Source organism: Propithecus coquereli, unplaced genomic scaffold (genome assembly GCF_000956105.1).
Source record: "Propithecus coquereli isolate 6110/MARCELLA unplaced genomic scaffold, Pcoq_1.0 Scaffold121, whole genome shotgun sequence".
NCBI classification, from domain to species: Eukaryota; Metazoa; Chordata; class Mammalia; order Primates; family Indriidae; genus Propithecus; species Propithecus coquereli.
The window spans coordinates 991,587-1,011,385 of NW_012136192.1; the positions used below are offsets into that span (position 1 = coordinate 991,587).

A 19,799-nucleotide genomic window follows, 5' to 3' on the forward strand; every position below is an offset into this window, starting at 1 on the left:
GTTTCGAACTCCTGAGCTCAAACAATCCGCCCGCCTCGGCCTCCCAGAGTGCTAGGATTATAGGCGTGAGCCACCGCACCCGGCCAAGGAGGTGTTTCTTAACTCAGGCAGTCTCTGTCCTGGGTTTGATTTTTCTGTGTGGTGTCAGATTCTTCCTTCCCATCTTCTCTGCTCTGCTCTGTTTAGCACTTTCTTGCCCAACACACAGAACTAATTTCATATGCCCTCTCAGTAAATGACAAACTATGGAGCTTCTCCCAAATGATCTAATTCTCGTACTATTTCCCTGCTTAAAGACCTCTACAGAGCTTCTTCTTTACTACAGGATAAAATCCAAACATCTTTTCCAGATAAGGAACGCTCCTTGTGATCTGGGATTTGTATATGTCTTCAGTCACATCTTCCGTCATGTGACCACCCTCCAGCCCCAGCTCCACATCAGTCCTAAACTTTGGTCCAGCTGAACTTACTTACTACAAGTCCTTTTGTACTTCCATGGTTTTAAACACGCCTTTTCCTCATCCTCACATACCTTTCTCTACCAGTACCTTCAGGTCAGCTTCTGATACTTGAAGATGCAGTGTAAATGTTTTCTCCTCAGTGAAGTTTTCACTGACATCTCCCTTGCAGGTGGAGCTAGTTTCTCCCACTTTGGTGCTCGAAGAGCACTTGTTTCTAAATGTATGATGACACTTGTCCTGCTACATTGCACTTATGTGTTTACTTGATTGCCTTGGTATTAACTGTGATTTCTTTGAGGGCCAGAACCATGTCTCCTATTAACTTCTATTTCCTCAAAACCTGGAACATCATGGCTTCTCAACTAATATTTATTGACTAAATGAATAAATAAATAAATGCATTAGCTAATCTGAAGAGGTAGACCCTTCCCCCAAAGACTCCTCTTTCCCTCCATTCTCTTTTTTCTCATGATGTGCTTGAGTTTCCTGTTTTGAAAGGTATGTTTCAAGCTTGTGATATTTACTGGCAGCTCCTCAGGAAGGAGTCACCATTACTTTGTAGCTTAGTTTTGACCCTTGCAGCTCCCTGAATGTGTCTTTATGCCTTTCAAGGAGGGATTATGTCCTGTTAGCACTTGACAGATGTCCTCTCTTGGCTGGAGAGTGAGGAGAGTGAAGTGTCTCACACTTTGCCTTTCCAAAGCAAGTGGTTAAAAAAAAAAGCCTTTTTTTTTCCTTTCTAAAATATGACTGGGAAGATAGGGGACAGGCACTGAATGATTTTTTTAAAAGAAACATTATCAGTCCCATCTGAATCTTAAAAGCCAGAGTGTTCACAGCTCTCTCTTGTTGTGTCTCTTTGCAGTGGGAGCCCTGCGTCAGTGGGTGGTCTTGCAGCACACAGCACCCACACCATCCACACCATGTACCACAAGTGAGTTATGAGGAGGTTTCAACTATAACGCTTCAGTTTCCCACTCTGGTGGTTTTCATCTAGAGCCTTTTATGTTACTTTAACAAATGTTACTTTAACATAGTCTTTTGTGGTTTAGCAATGATACATTTGGTAGCCATCACTGAGGCTGGGAGGAATAGACTGGAAGCTTCTAATTTTTTAAAATGTGAATCACATGCATTTTACAGACAAAATGGTATAAGGCTACAATAATGTCATTATCTGGACCACATGATTTGTTAGTAATTCACAAGCTAAGACTAATTTTCTGTGGTGTTTTTTCTCCCTCTTTTTTCTGTACAAGATAGTAAGAGATTACAATGTGGCTGGCATCAATACTAGGAGTATAGTAGAGTGGAAAGTGCATGGGCTTAGATTATCAGATAGACCTGGGTTTGAATCATGGTTCTGCCACTTGCTACCTGTGTGGTTGGTGGTGGGCCTGTAACCTCTGGGGGCCTCAGTTTTCTCATGTCTAAGACTGGGATGATAATGCTGACCTAGGATTAAATAATAAAATGTATAAAAAGTGCCCAGCACAGCATCTGGCACATGCCAGATACAAAATAAATATTTATCTCCCCTCCACCATTCCCTTACCCCGCTGGAAGAATGAGACATTTAGTGGTTAGAATATTAGAACAAGATTGGGATTTGAATATTCTTCCTAAGCATCTCTAATTCACTAAAATCCATGAGTCTGGGTCATGTGGCCTAGTTTGGAAGCCAAGGAATCAATGAAATAAGCTCCTGGGGTCAGTTTAATTCCATGATTCTTTGCCAAGGTGTCAGAAAGAACCAGGGCACAAGATGCCCCTCTAAAGATTCCTGGTAGTGAATGAATTGGCAGTTGGAATATGGGAATGTTCTCCTAAATCATGTAAATGGGCATTCGGAATGAAGGTTGGGACTATGCCATTTCTTGTAAGCCTGTGGCCTGGGTGACATTAGGCTCAGTGCCTGGAGATTCCATAGGCACCTCAAAACTCATCATTTGTCAAACTGAACTCATCATCTCTCCTCTTCTCTCCTCTTGGCCCAAACCTGTTACGCCTTCATTCTGCCTATTTCGGTAGATGGCAATATTCTCCATCTCACCAGCTTCATTCAGACTCTGTGGCTCCTCCATCTTTCTCTTTAACCACATCAAATCAATCACAAAGTCTGTTGATTTTAACTCTTAAATTTCTCTTGCCTCCGCTCTCCCCTCTACATTCCCACTGTGGCTGCCTTGGTTGGGGCTCTTATCATTGCTCACCTAGACTAGCGAGGTAGTATCTTAATTGTTTCATCACCTCTAGTCTCGGCCCCCTCCTTCTGCCTTTTTTTTTTTTTTTTAACTCTCCTGCAATCCATACTCCTTAGAGCTGCAAAATCTAGTAAGACCAAATCATCCCTATTCTTAAAATTTTTTCATGGGCTCCGCACTGCTTACTGGCTAAAGTCTAACCTCCTTAGGATTACAAAAGTAGTCCTTTGTGATTTTGATCTTTTTAACTTTCAGCTCTCCTGCCATTCTTCCTGAAATGCCTTAAGCATCCATCACAATGAGCTACTAAGAGTATATTTAATTGGGCTGCACTTTCCCAAGTCTCTGAGCTTTTGTGCAGGCTGTTCTTTATGCATAAAATGATTTCCTTTTCTGCTCTGCCTTTTCTTTTCCTTTCTGAATGTTTATTTATCCTTCAAGATCCAGCTCAAGTATTATCTCTGTAAGGAATGATTAGCTGTCTTTCCTCTGAAACTCAGCATCCTACCTCTTATAGCAGTGCTTTCATTGTATTAGGACTCTTGGTAGAGATGCCTGTATCTCCTACTGGATTCTGAGCTTCTGATGGGCAGACTGTGCCTTATTAATGTCTGTGTGTCCAGCCCTAGCACAGTACCTTGCATACAGTGTTAGGTCAGTAAACATTTGTTGAATGAAGGATGCAGCCAAGCACAAGCCAAGTATGAAATATATGCCAGCCCTCAAGCTATTAAAAAAATTCCCCAGTTTTTGTCTTTCTAGTCCAATTAATATGAATCATAAAGCCAAGGAAATCAATAAAAATCAACTTTCCTCATCAGAGGCCTGCCGTCAGTTGTGATTGCCCACAGGGTCAGGGCAGGGTGACCTCCCCAGTGCAGGCTAGGCAAATCCTCAAGAGTTTACGTCACTGGACAGTTTCTAAGGGCTCATGACGCTGCTTTTCCTTTTGTTCCTGGGAACTGTGTAAATAGTGATGCTTATAGATCCCCAGGCATATGCTTTATTACTGCAGCAAGGTCCTATCCTGTTCCCACCCAAGGGATGGTAGAGTGTGAGCCCTCAGGCTGTGGAGAGCAGAGTGGGTCTTTTATGAAATTGTACCATTTTGTCTCAGCTAACCCTGCTCATCCAGATCACACAACATCCTCCTATAGGACTCTCTCAATCCCACAGTAATCCTGTGAAGGAATAGCCTATAGTTTTGCCTCCGTCTAGTCTTTACCCCGGGAGAGAGAGGGCTAAGCTCCTTTATCATTTTGTCCTTGCTAGATCTGTTCAGTGCTATGCAGTTTTCCATAGCTGGTTAGCAAGTTATTTATGATTCATTTAGGCCACTGGCAGTTTGCCAAATCTCAAATCCTTTCATGAGGATAGGGATGACTTATACAAGTCAAACCAAAATACAGTGCAACCCTTTATTCTATTATAATTTACATATTCCCATAATTCACACCTTTTCAAGTTTCATTAGAATTCCCACGTGGTTATTAAAGTTTTCTGAGTTCTGACTGAATTTCCAAAAACATTCTCTTCCTTTCTCAGAAATGCTTACTATATCTCTTGACCCTTTACTATGGAACTACCAATAAATGGAAAGTTCTACATATAAAAACAAAAATAAAGACAAAAATGCTTAGCATCCTTCATAGAGAGGCTTAGGTTCACTATATCAAGCCCTTAGATGTCCTATATAAGGTGTTATTAAATGCTTAGTGGGCTGATGCCTAATGTAGGAGGTAGCTATGATAATATGCCTCTTGGAAAGCTCTCATTGCTTGGGGATAAGATATAGTTTATCATGATTCTTATTAAGACTCAGAAATGTTTTTGAAATTGTTGCTGGTGGTGCTGAAGTATATTAATTTCCTGTTACTGGCAACATTTCCCCCTGGACCCTAGGGGGAAAAAAAAAAAGACTAATAGAATTGTGTATATCAATGAAACCAAACCTAATCAAATGGTCTTTTCTGGAAACTTACATGGCCCTCATTAATCATTGGATTACCAATGATATGGCAGCAAGGGAGGACCGCAAAGGTGAGAAGGTATGTCTTACTCTAGGATAAACCACCTTAAAGTCAGGAACCACTGAGACACAGACTCTGCTATATGGCCTGTTTTTCTGAGTCCTTCTATTGTCATATCTTTGCTCACTCCGCTCTCCCTGACAAGAAACTTTTATTTTTATACATGTTTATTAACATCATGTTTATTCATTAATACCCAAGTCAGATATCAAATAATGCTCCGCAAAGGCTTTCTGATATCTTAGAAAAAATGTGCTTTCTTTTCTTTTTTAAATATCACTTAATATTTATGATTTCTGGCAGATTCTACCTCATTTTATAATAATTTGTATTCTTATTTTACTCATACCATCATACTGAAAGCCCCTTGAGTGCAGAGTCTTTGTCTTACTCAATTCTAAATGTCTACAGTAGGCGCCCAATAGATACTGAAATACTTTGCCCCAAACTACATTTCAAACCAACAATGCTGTTATGTCATGGAATAATAATGCTCTTTGGCTGGGGAACTCATTAAATGGTCACAGTCACATCCAAGCCTCTTGGGAGTGGTATGGCCAATGTTATTAATTGTGTGACACACAAAAGGTGCCGAAAGGTTAAGTGATTGCCAGTGTCACACAATAGGGGAGCCAGGACCCAGCCTGCAAGTGTGATTCAAGCTTCTCTTAAGAACCCTCCTTCCTCTGGAAAATAACAATCGCTACTTATCAACTTTTGGGCATCTAAACTACTTGGAGCAAGGGAAAGTGAGAGGCTTAAGCAATTCCCAGTTCTCAAAATGAAACATCAGGCAGTTACCTTGTCTATTTCTAAATCTGGTGGCTGGGGAGCAATCCAAAGAGGGTCTGCCTCCATTCCACCCACCCACTCACTCACCCTCCCGCAAATTGTACAATTCATTTGAACTGATGGAACTCTTGCTAATTGCCTCTTATTGGCCTGTTACAAAATGAAGCATGGGAAGTGGACAAAGCCTCCCTATTCACATTCTCAGTGGGCAACAGGGGTCTCTGCAAAAGCAGAGAAACTGGAGCCCAAGCTATTCATTTTTGAAAGTCAGGACAAGATCTTCCACCATTCAGAATCCCACATTATGATCACAATATTGCATCCTAAGAGAAGCTGTCCATTTCTCAAATGGTCTGTCAGAAATTTACAGTCTATTTAATATTCGAGTCTATTTAATAAATCAGTGCTACTTAAAATTATAGACTTTTTTTCCTCCAGAGTGATACACATTCTACACTTTAATTTCATTATCATTTTTTCCCAGTTGGGGGTGGGGACCAGGGGGAGGGATAGAGGGAAAGAAGGGGGAGGGAGGTATGAAGGAAGGGAAGGCGGGAGGGAGAGGGAGAGGGAGGGAGGAGGAGAGAGAGAGAAAGAAGGGCAGTGCTTTTCATGAAAACATTGGTTCTTATATTTATGTTTTAAGAACGCAAAGGGGAGGCAAGAAGTACAGCCTGATAACTGAACTTTCTGTTTAGAATTCCTTCCTCTCCATTGGGCCTTAGCTGGTTTTCAATAATTATTGCTCAGGCACATAGTCTTGGAGCTTTGCTTTTTCTCAGACTTGTACACAGTTCTAGGAAGGGTCGTTGCCAAAGCCATCATGTGATTTATTGACCCTCCACTGGGACAAGGGGGAACAGATATAACTTTGTGATTTTATTATAAGGAGGCTGGGTTAATATTTCGAGGTGAAACAAGCTACTATACCAAGTTCAAACATCTGAAGAGGGAGGTTAAGAAACCCTGAGTGTGGGGTGTAAGGATTATTCTGTCCTGGGGCTGTACAGACGTCGTCTGAGGCAGGGAGCAGGAGAAGAAAGGACACATTGTGACCCATTTCCAACACCTCCTGTGTGTAGAGGCGGAAGTTCCTTGCCTGCAGAGGGACACGCGCAGAGGAAAAATAGGAGAGTTACAACATGGCACTTACATAAACAACACCAAACTGGCATAAAACATCTAACAAAATTACACGACTTCAAGCTTGGAATTTTTATACAACATAAATATTAGGGTTCAGCCCATTTAATAATGCTATATAAAATCAAGATTTAAGGCAGTAATGTTCCACATAAACTCTGAAAACAACATTTATGCTTCTTATAAAAGCAGAAAATGATTGCATTCTGTGGGCTTTTCAAAATGATGAATATAATTACATGAAGCAACAAAAATGGATTGAATTAAAAATCCACTAGTTTCAATTTAAGTTGGTTAAGGGGGAAAAATGTAGTTTCTGGCCAAGGACTGAGAAAATTTTACAAGTATCCAAAAAAAAAAAAAAAAAGTCATATGCACTGTTAGGCAGCCTTCTCCCAACATGTATATGTAGCCCAAGAGTCACCAATGAAATATGAGCTGCTTCAAACCTGCTAAGTCCAAGAAACCCTTTAATAGTATCTACTGTCACAAGTAGAGCTGGTATTTTTTTTTCTCCTAGTGAACACACGGCCACCCCTGGAATAATCCAGTTGCTCCCCTGGCGTCTTTATGGCATCTTAGTTTTCATCAGTTTTCGCTATTTTGGACTAGCCTTGCAGTATTGACTTAAAATTGGAGCACTATCCCAATGGAAGGACACTCCTGGAATCTCTAATTTATCCCCCTGCCTCCATGGGCCAGAGGCCAGTTCATGGTTCTCTCTCTTATTTAAAGAGAGCCAGTCACTCCTGTAATGGCCTTCTGGTTTATAGGCTAAATTTGGTTCGGTGTGTTTGTGTGTGTGTGTGTGTGTGTGTGTGTGTGTGTGTGTGTGTCTGGTCTGTGTTTTGGGGAAGGAGGCAGGAATGATGAACATAGACCAAAAAAACCAAAAAAAGTTCAATCTAATGCTGCATCATGTTAACCTACTAGACAGAGTCTAACAAACATTTACTATTCTCTTTTGTGCCAACAGTTTTTCTCAAACTTGCTTATTAGTGGAGATTAGATTAGCACATTTTATTTAGATAAGACAATAATTTTGATAGCAAATTCTCTGTTTATGAAAAGACAGCCAGGCATAGCCTGATCATTGTAGTATAATCTATTATTCTTCTGCTCTTGGATAAATCATTCGTATATCTGAGTACACCCTTATTTATTTATTCTCCTTGCTTTATGCTATCCTGAAGCTGAGCTTTGTTGTCTTTCAAAGTAGACTAGCCAATGATTTTTCCTTGCTTGAGTACAGTGGGGCCCAGAATACTTGGGAGAGAAGTCAATACAGAGGAGCTAGAGAAAAGGAGCAGAAGTATAGCCTGTGTCTGCTGGTGGGCATCAAATGTAAAATGTGCATGTATATGAAAAGTGATGTTTAAATAAATGAAAATTAATATACACATAAATATACATATTTTATATATACAAATATATGTCTCATGTATATATCATATCCATATGATATATATCTTCAGTAAGTTTAATGCTACAATTCAGTTTCCATGAGCCATAAGAAGAAGATAAAAATGGTAAAGTCTAGTACCTGGTGTAGAGGTATATTGACCTGCTGAAGGAGAGCTTTCACTGCCATCTGGAGCTCGTAGAAGAACAATTGCATGGGGCAGTCAGACGTATGATCCACACTTTCCATAGATTCAGAGCCAGAAAGCTTTTGGATCCATTCCCACTCCTCTCTGTATGTTGAGTCAAGTTAAAATTAGAAATATAACAAAAGTTCAGAACACAGCTCAGAACTTTCTTAGTGTATATGTCCAGAACCTAGATAACCAATCCTTGGTAGTTAAAACTCAATGCAATTCATGAAATTTGAACTTTTTGCCACCCAAAAGGAGTTTAAAATGAGCTCTTTCTAATTTAAGCTTAGTTCACCTATCAAACCACATATACCGTAGAACAGCAGGTCTAATTTGTATGAATCAGTTTTTGAGATTGGAACTTTCAAATATTTTGTAATATTAATAATTTCCTGACTATCCTCATTTTTATTTCCCTGAAGATTCTCTGTAAGTTCTAAGACCCTACATTTTACCACAGGGGCATCTGCTGGTTAATTCCACAGTTGGGTAACCACAGGACTCTGGTCCAACTCAGGCAACAAACCACATGGCACATTTCAACCCTGGCCTGTTGTAATCGTGGGGACTATTTTGGTTTCTCTCCCCTTCCAAAAGCTTGAGGAGAATCACAAACAGGAACACCAGACAATTCCAATAAAAGGAACAGGGGACACACATCACTGCTTCCATCCTCCTTACAAACCAGTCATCTGTGTCTTTATTCTGCGTGCTCTATTAATCCTTCCTAATGAACTTTTCCAAATGTCATGCAGAATTGAAGGGAAAAGAATGGCGGTGGGAGGAAAGCACATCTGTTTTGCTCCCGAAGGCTGCTCTTCGAAAGGAACTTGAAAAGATCAAGGTAAATGCCTCTTGGAGAACATTGTTTCCACAGGTATTTTAGCACAAGTCTCTAAACACATTCAGTTGGCCCAATTTCTCCCTAGAACTCTGCAGGGAGCAGCAATATGCTCTCAAGAGCAGGGTAGAGAGGAAAGGAAAGCCCTCCTCTCAGGGGAATGGAAAAAAAGGAGGTGCTGACATATGTGCCCTCCCTTGTGAAAACCCTCTGAGGCTCTTCCAAAGGGCTATACCAGCCTGGGCTCCAATATGTGGGTCAGAAAACCAAATTGATTGTGGCATGAGCTTTTCATCAAAAACCACTCTCTTTTAAGTAACTACCCTCTTAGAAAAGTTCTAATTTTCAAGGTATCTGTTTCATTTCACACTGGATAAGATTATGGAAAATTTACCCTTTGTCCCAATAAGAGAAAAAAAATCAAAATTAAATCCTACTTAAACCTGGGCGTACTGTTGGCTTCACAGATAATTGAAATTTTTGAGAACTCACTTGGGAACTATTTTTTTTTCTGTCCCATAACTGATACTGAACTAACTGAAAGGTTTCTGGCTATCATAAACATACACAAAGCCTAAAGGACAACATTGCTAAAATAAGATATGTAATCAAGTTAGAAAATAAATTACCAGTAGGAATACCATGAAACATCTACCGCTAATCAGTTTCAGCTAGAAGAATGAGGGAGATGCAACTGGTAGAGTAAAGGCTATTGCAATCTTGTGTTCAAGTGAAACTTGGATCCTTGGCAAGGGGAAATTAATTGGTGTAACCACTAAGAGACAGAGTTTAAGCCCTTAAGACACAAATCTAGAAAATGGATGCAAGTACACATTCCTAAGTCAACCCCAAAATGAGCCGTGTAACCTTTTGGAAGGACTGAGGAGATAACCAGTGTTGCTTGTGGAAGTGACCACCAGATGGCAGACTTAAAGTCCAGGTGTAATTGATAAGGGAAAGGCAAGAACATGGTAGTCAGTGAGTTCTTCAAAGAGACCATCATTACTATCTCCTCCATCGTCATCAAGTATTATTTAATAAACCTTGTGAGACATCATAATTAATAAAGTCTTGCCATTTTAGGGACCACATGTTAAATGACCAAATTAGAGTCTCCTTTGGTTAAGCAAATCCATAGGTGTAAATAGAATTTGAGAATCTAGTTCATACTCTTTGAAGCTTGAAGAACCCTGGAGAATTTTTTTCTTTTCTTATCTATTTCTTCCTTTTCTGTTTGCTTTCTTCCTCTCTCTCTCTTTCTCTTTCTTTCATCTTTCTTTCTTTCATCATATTGAGCAGAATTCTGTTCATGATAGTTGACTTTCAGAGGCTTACTATGAGGATTAGTTGTAAAGTTGAGCCAGATTACCAAGATTGGGCAACTTTCCCAAAGCTAACAGGGTAATTCACCAAATGCCAGACCATAGAGCGAGTTTCTAGAGGCTCAAGCCTTGTTACCTCATTTCTTTCCTAGAGAATCATAAGGGATGTAGAAAACATACAAGGTCCTCAGGCCAGAGGGTTAGGAGTAGGGAGAATGAGAGTGTCCTTTAAGATCAGGGGGGATCATTAGCTCTATGAAACCCATTCCTATAGGTGATATTTAAAAACAAAAGAAAAAAAAAGAAAATGTCTGTTTTAGATTATAAGGAAGAGATATTAGAAATAGCAGTGTTGAAAGAAAAGGTCATCTATTCATTAACCAGTTGAACATCAGTAATTGCACCATGAATAATGCAGAGAGGAAGTGAAAAGATAGTGACCCCCTCTGATGGGCTTACTCCTCCCACCAACCAACAGGTGAGCCCTCCTCATCCTAGTGTTAAACTCAGCTCTGCCCTGTTCCACTGTGGTCCCTGGGATTATCTCACCGTAGAAACTACACTGGGAAGTTAACACTTCACTTTCCTTCTGGCACATCAAATTAGTCACTTGAGCCATTATTTCATCACAAGAAAAATCTCAATTCCTGACAACTTACCTGGAAATGTTATTGTTTTCACGGATCTTCACATGGCAGAGAATATTGGGCAACTTTTGGGTAACGAGGACTTTGATTTGATCCACAGAGCTACATAGCTTTAGGTAACCCAGATATAATCCAGGAGAGAGTCGCTGATGACTCCTCTTGTGATAGGAGAGAATATCCTGTTGGGTGAAAAATAAACAAACAGAAAAACATCTCAAAAGGCAATCTCAAAACCTTTTCCTCTCTAAGGCAGGCTGGGCATGAATGAAAGGAGCTGTGGCTAAATAATTAGGTGAGAAACCTCAGGTATCGCCATGAATTCTGGGGAAATGTTGGTGGTAAGCTAGTCTTACCTTTAGGAGAATTCTCTTCCAGGTCAGGTAATCAGTCTTTAATATATTCTACATCCTTATTTTCCTCAGTACTGTGCTGGGGTAGGTGTGTGTGTTGTAATTGGGAATAGGCTGCTGGTGGTGGAAGCCTAAAGAAAAATTGAATTCAAAATTTCTGTCCTTGGAGGGCTTACTGTTTAGATGGGAGAAACAGACATTTGCAAGTGTACAAGCTGACAAAGCAGTTACAGGATGCTTTGTAGTTTCTGGATGGTTAAAAAGTCCATTTTTAAATGAAACTATTTAAAATAAAATCAGATTTTTAGCAGGTAGGAAAAAAAGCTTGACTGATCCTTATCTTGAAAATTAAAACAAAAAATAATGCCAAGAGGGTTATTTTATATTATTAACATTTAAGTTGTTGTTATAATTATGTATTAATACTGAGAATGAAAAAAGAGTGAATCAGGCATTGATTTTTTTTTTGGCTTAATTTTTTAGACTAAATTGTAGCTGAAATGATACTCCTCATATTTGACTTTCACAATGTGATCATGAAGAGGATAATTTTTCCCAAAAGTATTTGAAGTCTTCATAATGTTTTCCCTGGCATCTTTTCAAATTTTGATATTCTATTCATATTCTTATATAGTCATTGTTCATTTTAATGCTCTTCATTGGCTAACTGGTCTGCCACTTCTAGATTTTCAATTGTCAATGGCTTTGCATGTGATTTGATTAGGTCTCCATAGTGTCTTCATCAACTTCACAAAATTCTGTATCTTTTATAAGATTTTAAATTTTGCCTTGTAATGGATTTACATTGCATTTGCATTGTACTGTTACATCACAGTATTCCACGAACAGCAGAGACTGAACAAAGTTGCTTGTACAATAGGAAGTGCCAACCAAGTTAAGCACAGAAGGATGTTTGAATGGAATCTGTTGTATGTGTGGTCAGTTCTCTAGTGAACTATTTGAGTTATGAATTTTGCTTCCCTATACAACTGCAGGGACTCAGATAATGAATAATTGGAAAAAACAGACACTCTCCCTCCTCTGCCATATCAGTAGGTAAGACTTTTTAAACATTTCGGCAGTGGGGTGTGTGATACAAAATTAGGAGTGATGAATCAGGTAACTAATTTTAAGGGAAGGTTTCCTATAGGCTAGAATTTAGCCTGGTTTTCAACGAGGGTAAAATAACTATGATTTCAAATGGCCTCACTACAAAAAGATGATAAGTAAGTGAGGTGATAGAAATGTTAATTAGGTTGACTTAGTTATTGCACATTGTATGCATATATCAAAACATCACTTTGTACCCCATAATTATTTGTCAATTACAAATAATATTAAATAAATAAATAATTTTTTTATAAGGTAAAACGAAATCATCTCTACCACTAAATGCAGGAAAGGTGAGAGGGAAAACAAAAATAAACATTTAAACTTCTATGGAACTCTATATGGGACAGAAAGGTGTGGGGCCTTCCTTGACCACTATATTCTGAAGGTGTGATCTCTCCTCTGTAGAATTAACTATCTGCAACATCTAACATATGCTGTTGTGTACCATCTCTTCTGTCCTACCCTTTATCAAACAGATATTGAGTTCCTGTAGTGTGTAAGGCACTATGGGAGACACTGGCATTTCAGGTGAACATAATGTGATCCCTACTCTTGAAGAGGTCAAGAAAGACAAGTAGACAGATGATCACAATGTGCTGAAGTCAGTTTTATAACAGAGGCAATGCAGGCATACAGCAGAAGGAGTATTTAACTTATATTTTTCTTCCTTTCTGTTTTATTATTAAATTAGACTATGAAAGTAACGGTAGGACTGTGTTTTTTACTGCTTTGTGTCCTTAGTATCCAGTACTATTTCTGTGTGAAAAAGGTGCACAGTGTGGAAATCAGGCCAGATCCCTTAAACAGAACATATGGGAATAGAGTAAGAGGGACAAAATGAGAATGGTCACAATTGGGAGCAAGATATAAGGAGCATGTACAGAAAAGCAAAATCTAAACAACTTTTACAAAACATTTGGTAAAAAAATAGACTAGAAATAAAATTGATTTCATGATCAAGAAGGAAGGAATTCTCATTTATATCAGGGGATAGATAAGACTGAACTTTTTAATGTTTTCTATCTTGTCTCTTCACAACAGATCACAGGTAAGTAGTTGACTGGAAGAAATTCACTCAATGTGGAATTTTGGTAAATGAACAGCTAATGAAAGGGAGAGAAATGGTTAATGAGGGAAGAAAACAATGGAAGTATTCAAATCAGCTGAATTTGATGATGCACACCCCAGGGATACTTGCTGAGCAAGCAGATGTGGCTACAGACTCATGGGTCATTATTTTTGAGAAGTCATGGAGAACTGGAGAAGTCCCTAAAGACTAGGGACTAGTTATAAATATGCCTGCCTTTGAAACAGGAAGGAGAGAAACACAGGTTGGCCCTAGTAATTAAAGACTGACAACTTATTGATCTTTGGGAAAAATGAGAAAGAACCATCAAACAATCAATTTGCAGTCACCCAGGAAATCCTGAGACACTAAAGTGGAGTCAGCATGGTTTTGTGAAGAGCAAATCATATGGAAAACTTTAATTTCTAACAGCAAATGAACAGGATCTACAGACCAGGAAGAAGTCTCCAGTGCAATCAGTTTCACTGGATAACCTGGGAAAAGTAGAATCTTGACCACATTACTTTAACAAGCTGAATATCTGGGTGGAACATTTGTGGATGATGGAGATGATGTGGAAATAGACATATTGAGTGATGGCCCAGTAGGGATTGGTCCTGAGGACCAGTCTGTTCAGCTCATTTATTGGTGTTCCAGACAAAGAAATCAAAAATGTGTGTGTCAAATTTGTGGGTCTCGAATTTGGTGTGGTTTTGATTTTCTGGAAAATAGTAATAAAGCTCTGAACGACCCTATGCATTGGAAAAATAAGTCTACAATAATTAGGGTTGAAACTTAATAAGAAAATGTGCTTGTAAAGATCTAAACCCAAGAGTACAAATATAGGATGGGCAGGCGTGTAAGAGAAAAACATGTGAGGGTCAGAACTGACCACAAATAGAATATGAGTTAGGAACACACTGTGGTTATATAAAAACAAACACCATTCTGGGATGGAGTAATTCACTCTTTCAGTAGATTTTTAGAAAGATGATTACTGAAAATCTACTATGTATTTTCTTGGCTTTACATTGTCAGTTATCCCTCATTAGTCAGAATGTTTTAGAGCCTGAGAAATACATGAGAAGAGAAAGACGCTGTCTCATTCACATAACCTAAGTAGAAGAGCCTTCTAACACCAAATTGAATACCTATGGATCTACATATTACCTCATTTGACCTCTAACCTGCATTTCTAACCCCAGTTCTACTGTAACCCCTTTGTGTCCCTAGTCTCCAGACAAAATGAATTGTTTTTTTCTTTCCCCATACCATGTCCTAATCTCCCTTTTTTGATTGTTGTTTCATAAGTTCATTCATTCTATCAGTTATTATTGAGCACCTACTATGTATCAGGCATTGAGTTAGGATGTTAAGGACACCGAGATGAATAAGACATGATCTTTCTCTTCATGGAACTCACATTTCAGTGTGTGAGAGAAACGCGTAAGCAAGTTTTTCTAAGCCAGCATGATAAAGGGCATGGGAAGACTGTGTAAGGTCCACTGTAGGCCTAAGGGAGAGTGAGCTCTGCTCTTCCAGCTTCGCCTCATTTCTTTACCATGCCCCCTCTTTAATTTGATTCCATCTATTTGAATCCTTCCTTCCTTCCTCCTTTCTTTCCTTCTCTCTCTCTCTTTTTTTCTCTATCTGGTGAACTTAACTTACCTTTGTGGCTCAGCCAAATGCCACTTCTTCTGCAATGCCTTCCCTGATATTCCCAGGCAGAATTAATAGCTGCTTTGTCTGTGCTCCTATAGTATGATGTGTGTACTGCTATCAGGCTCTGGTTTTATTCCACCTTGTATTACCTTGATTTGTTTACAAGTCTGTCTGCCTCCTTGGACTGAACGCCTTCAGAGCAGGGACTGTGGCTTATTCATTTGTTTTTCCTACAGCACCTAGAAGTGTGCTTTGCACCTAGTTGATGCTGAAAAAAAATGTTTATTAAATATGAAGCGAGAGGATGAGAGGAGTTGGGAGAGAATATGTTGTGCTGGTACAGTGACTATGAAGGGTGTACCCATCCTCTCTTCACTGATCAGTTATCCTGAGAACTCTTTAGAAGAACAATAAATAGTTGCTTTTCCAATAACTACAGTGCTTTTACTTTGCCTGATGGGGTATGGAAGCTGAATTGTCCAGGATGGCAGAAGTCACAAAATGGTGGCTGGTGGTCTTTGTGGGTCCAAGATTGTATGGACTGCAAATAATTTAAATTTTCTGAATCATTTTATAAATTATGAATATAATCTGGATTTTCAACTTCTTTTCACAAAATGGAAATATTTCAATACTGGGACCATATTCTTCTACTGTAATTAATACAGTATAATTAGGTGCTGAATAGGTGCTTCTCTCTTTAGATAGGACAGGGGATCTCCAGATTAACACAGTCTGTTAATTTCACTTCTTTCTTTTTTTAAAAAATGAGATATAAGTCATATGCCATAAAATTCATCCTGTTCAAGTGTGCAATTCAGTGGTTTTAGTACATTCTCAAGGTTATGCAACATTCACCACTAATTCCAGATTTTCATAACTCCAGAAAGAAACCTCACATTCATCAGCTGTCATTTCCCAATCTCTCCTCCCCCTGCCCCTGGAATCACTAATCTACTTTCTGTCTCTGGATTTGCCTATTCTGGACATATCATCTAAATGGAATCACAGTATGTAGCATTTTATGTCTGGTTCTGTAGCATGTATCATACTTTATTCATTTTCTGTGGCTGCATGGGATTCCATTATATGGATATGCCACATTTTGTTTACCCATTAATTCATTAGTTTATGGGCATTTAGGTTATTTCTACCATTTGGCTATTACGAATAATGCTTCTACGAACATTGGTGAACAAATTTTTGCGTGAACCCAGTTTGTTCTTAAGTCCAGCCCAATTGGCTCATTTCCATCAGTCTTTCTTGATTCCTGCAGTTTTTGATCCCTGTGTTTGGAGATACTTGAGGGTATAAAGAGTAGGAATATGCTGGCAAAAAGCAGAAAGAGGCAGAAGAGTTATTGGGCACCTAGTGCATAAGAAGAAAACACTGGGCACCCGGAGGTGACAAGGAATGCCAAAGGCGAAGAAGAGAAAGAAAGCAGGGATGGGAGGGGGTAGAAGGCAAACTTTACCACAGCTTCCCTAGGATCACACTTTACAAAAAGGATGCAAAGGAAAGGAGGGGGGAGGGTATGTAAAGCAATATGGTGGAATGGGAAGGGCACCAGGCCAGCAGTCAGAAAATATGGGTCCTGGTCCCTCTTCTGCTGTTTTTTTGGCTGATATAACCTTGGCAAGTTATTTCCTTGAAATCCATGGCTTCATCTGCAAACCGGACACAAAATTCCTCACTCAACCTCATTGGGTTTGCACGAGGACCAAATGATATAAAAAATGTGATAAAGTGTTACAAATTCGAATATATAGTACACATGTGAGAGATTAATCTTCAGAGAAAACTTCACATGGGAAGCTTCCAGTGAGTGAAGTGATCCCTGAAGAACATGGTCAGAGTCACTCGGCACTGGGAGGGGCGTCCCTATTGGAAATACTCTCATTGCCAATTAATTTGCTCAGAGGGACTCTAGCTTGTCCGTAGTAACTCTCTGTTCCTTCCCAGGTAAGTGTGAGAAGAATTTTTCTCTCTTTTGCATATATATGAGAGAGGCCTGTTTTTAAGGTCTGGGGTTTGAGAAGGTCAGAAATTTGGGAGAGTTGGACACTGGAGTTTCTCTGCGGTCCTAGGGATGAGTAGATTAGTTATGGGCCCAGATTTTGTTAAAGCCCTTACCTGTTTTGAAAATCCCATTGTGGATTATATAGTTTGTATACAGCTTTTCCTTAGTTACTACGTATGAAAAGGTAGAGAGAGTGATGAAATGCCCCATGGGGTGACTGGGCCAGTCTCAGAGGTCTTCTAGGGGAGCAGGGCAGAGAAGATGGACTGAGTGTGTCCCAAGGGCAGCCTAACATTGCTTGAATTTTTCTTAATAGAGAAATAACAAAAATCACTAACATTTATTGAGTGCTTACTTTGTGTTATTCTTCTAATGCTTTATGTATTAACTCACTTAATCTTCATTGGAACCCTATGAAGTAGGGTTTTTTGCAGAGGAGGAAATACAAGGGGTGAGAAGTTAATAACATGTCCTAGTCACATAACCAGAAAGGGTGGGCTCAGGAATAATACCTAGTCAGCCTGATTCCAAAGTAGTGTCCCAGAGTGTGAGCTGATTGTAGCGTAAAGAAGCCGAGGCTTCTAATCAGAGGGCCTGGTGGTCATGGCTCCATTGCCTCTGAGAAAAGAGAGTTGTCTGTGGCCTGTTATTGTGGGAATCACCCAGCCTGCTTTGGACACCACCAAGACTTATCTCTCCCTTCATGTTGAGTCGGTGGCGCCAGCTCCTGACGTAATTAAATTCTAAGTCCAGGAGGGATTGGATACCAGCCCTCATAGTTTTATTCCCCATTTCCTCTCCAGTGTAAGACTTGAATGGGAAGGAGGGGAGAGAGGAAAAAGTGGGGGGAGGAGAAGGGAGAGTGGGGGTGGGTGGGAATGACATCAAGCGGGAATGTGCCAGTCAGCGGGGGTAAATTTTCCACTTGGATCTGTGTGGAAACCTGATCCTGCCTCTATTTTTGGTCTCCTTCTCTAACAACCTTTCACCAGATTGGAATTTTTCTGCACCTGTAACACATTTTTAATGTAATAAGTCTAGGAGAAACCAGGTATTATATCATGCTGAGGCCTGTGCTGTGTTTCTAGGAGCAAAGGTAGCCCAGACTCCAGTTTATCCCTATAGGGGATTAGTGTATTAGTCACCCTGTAAAAGCTCAATTTATTATGATTTTTTAAATGTTTCTTTTAGCACTTGCTTATAAAAGGTGAAGAGGGGAGCCACGGATGTGCCTGTGTTCCCTGCCCCCACCTCCTTCCCACATGCACACACTATCAATTTCCTATGAACCCAAATTCCAGAAAATCAAATCCAGAGGTACTGGCTTTGAGCAATTAACTTGCCTTTGCTACACTGGACTTTGTCCTGGTTTGGGCCAGTGCAAGTAATGAAAAGGTGAGATTATTGTATTTGCCACCCCTTGGTGGGGAATGAAAGTAAGTTATAGAGTAAGTTAGCTGTTTGGAGTGACCATGAATGGCTCCTGGAGCTGAGGCTTGGATTTGGCTTGGTTCTGTGTGACTGGGCCCTTCTTCCCCTCTTACTCCAGATTAGCTGTCGTGAATATATGCCATTGGTGGTAAGGAGCTCGATGCAGATGTTTCTGCCAGCTTTTCTACCTAACTGGAGAGTTCTATAGCATTCATCCCCATCACTGGGTTTAGGAAAAGAAAGAAAAAATGAACAAGAAACAGCTTGAAGCCTATGTTCACATAAGAACGCACGAGGCAGCAGGGTGGCAGGGACAGAGCTTTGGGTGCAGGAGCAGACGTGGTGTCCAGGTTCCACTCTCCAAGCTAAAAGTCTGAATGTAAGCTGCCTAGATTTTGAATTTTGGTGGATATTCAGTATGCAGTAGAGTCTTTGATCCTTTATTTAATCTCCCATCCCTCACTCACTAAAACCTGAACTCCTACCCCAGAGTGAGATATAACCTAGCAGAAAGAAGCCTGCTTCCAATCAGCAGATCTGAATTGAAGTCTCAGCTCTACCATCTTCCCAAGGGCAAATCCAAGCCTTGAGGGGCCTGAAGCTAATATAGTTTCTGGTGCCCTCTTTAAGGAAAAGAATACAAAATTATGAATATAAAATTGCTAGAGTCTCTGCCAGGGCCTAGAAGGGGCTTGTGCAAGTGAAGAGCTGAATGCCATTGAAGCTTCATTAGCTTCATTAAATTGTCTCTTTGCGTAGCCCTATGTGACTTAACTTCTTTGAGCTCCGGTTATTTCATTCCTAAAATGGACTTAATTATGCCTGTCTGTCCCAAGGGAGTATTGTAAGGAACAAGCAAGAGTAAATATGTACGAGAGTGTTTTTGTCCAAAGTGCCATATATTACAATCCATTCAGGTATTAGTTTAATGTTTTGATTATACTATCTATGGATCCCCTACTAAATTATTTGTCTCAGTGTTTCTCATTGGTTCATTGGTCAGGGCATCTTCAGGGTACCCACTATTTGTATTGCTTGATGAATTTCAGATCTAGAGAGTGATAAATAAAAATCAGATTCTGCATCTTTCCTGTGTGTGGAATACCAGCAGCAACATGTCCC

General features: G+C 39.8%; 1 protein-coding gene across 1 annotated transcript in view; it reads right to left on the minus strand.

Moving 5' to 3' along the window:
- The window catches only part of ANKFN1 (ankyrin-repeat and fibronectin type III domain containing 1), a 68,180-nt gene that overhangs the window by 23,336 nt on the left and 25,045 nt on the right, over positions 1–19,799 (minus strand). Inside the window, exons 8-10 of the mRNA XM_012665675.1 lie at positions 11,048–11,214; positions 8,174–8,324; positions 6,418–6,586 (exon numbers count right to left, since the gene is read on the minus strand). Of these exons, the coding sequence (XP_012521129.1) occupies positions 6,418–6,586; positions 8,174–8,324; positions 11,048–11,214 (487 nt within the window). The remainder of the gene's footprint in view (positions 1–6,417; positions 6,587–8,173; positions 8,325–11,047; positions 11,215–19,799) is intronic.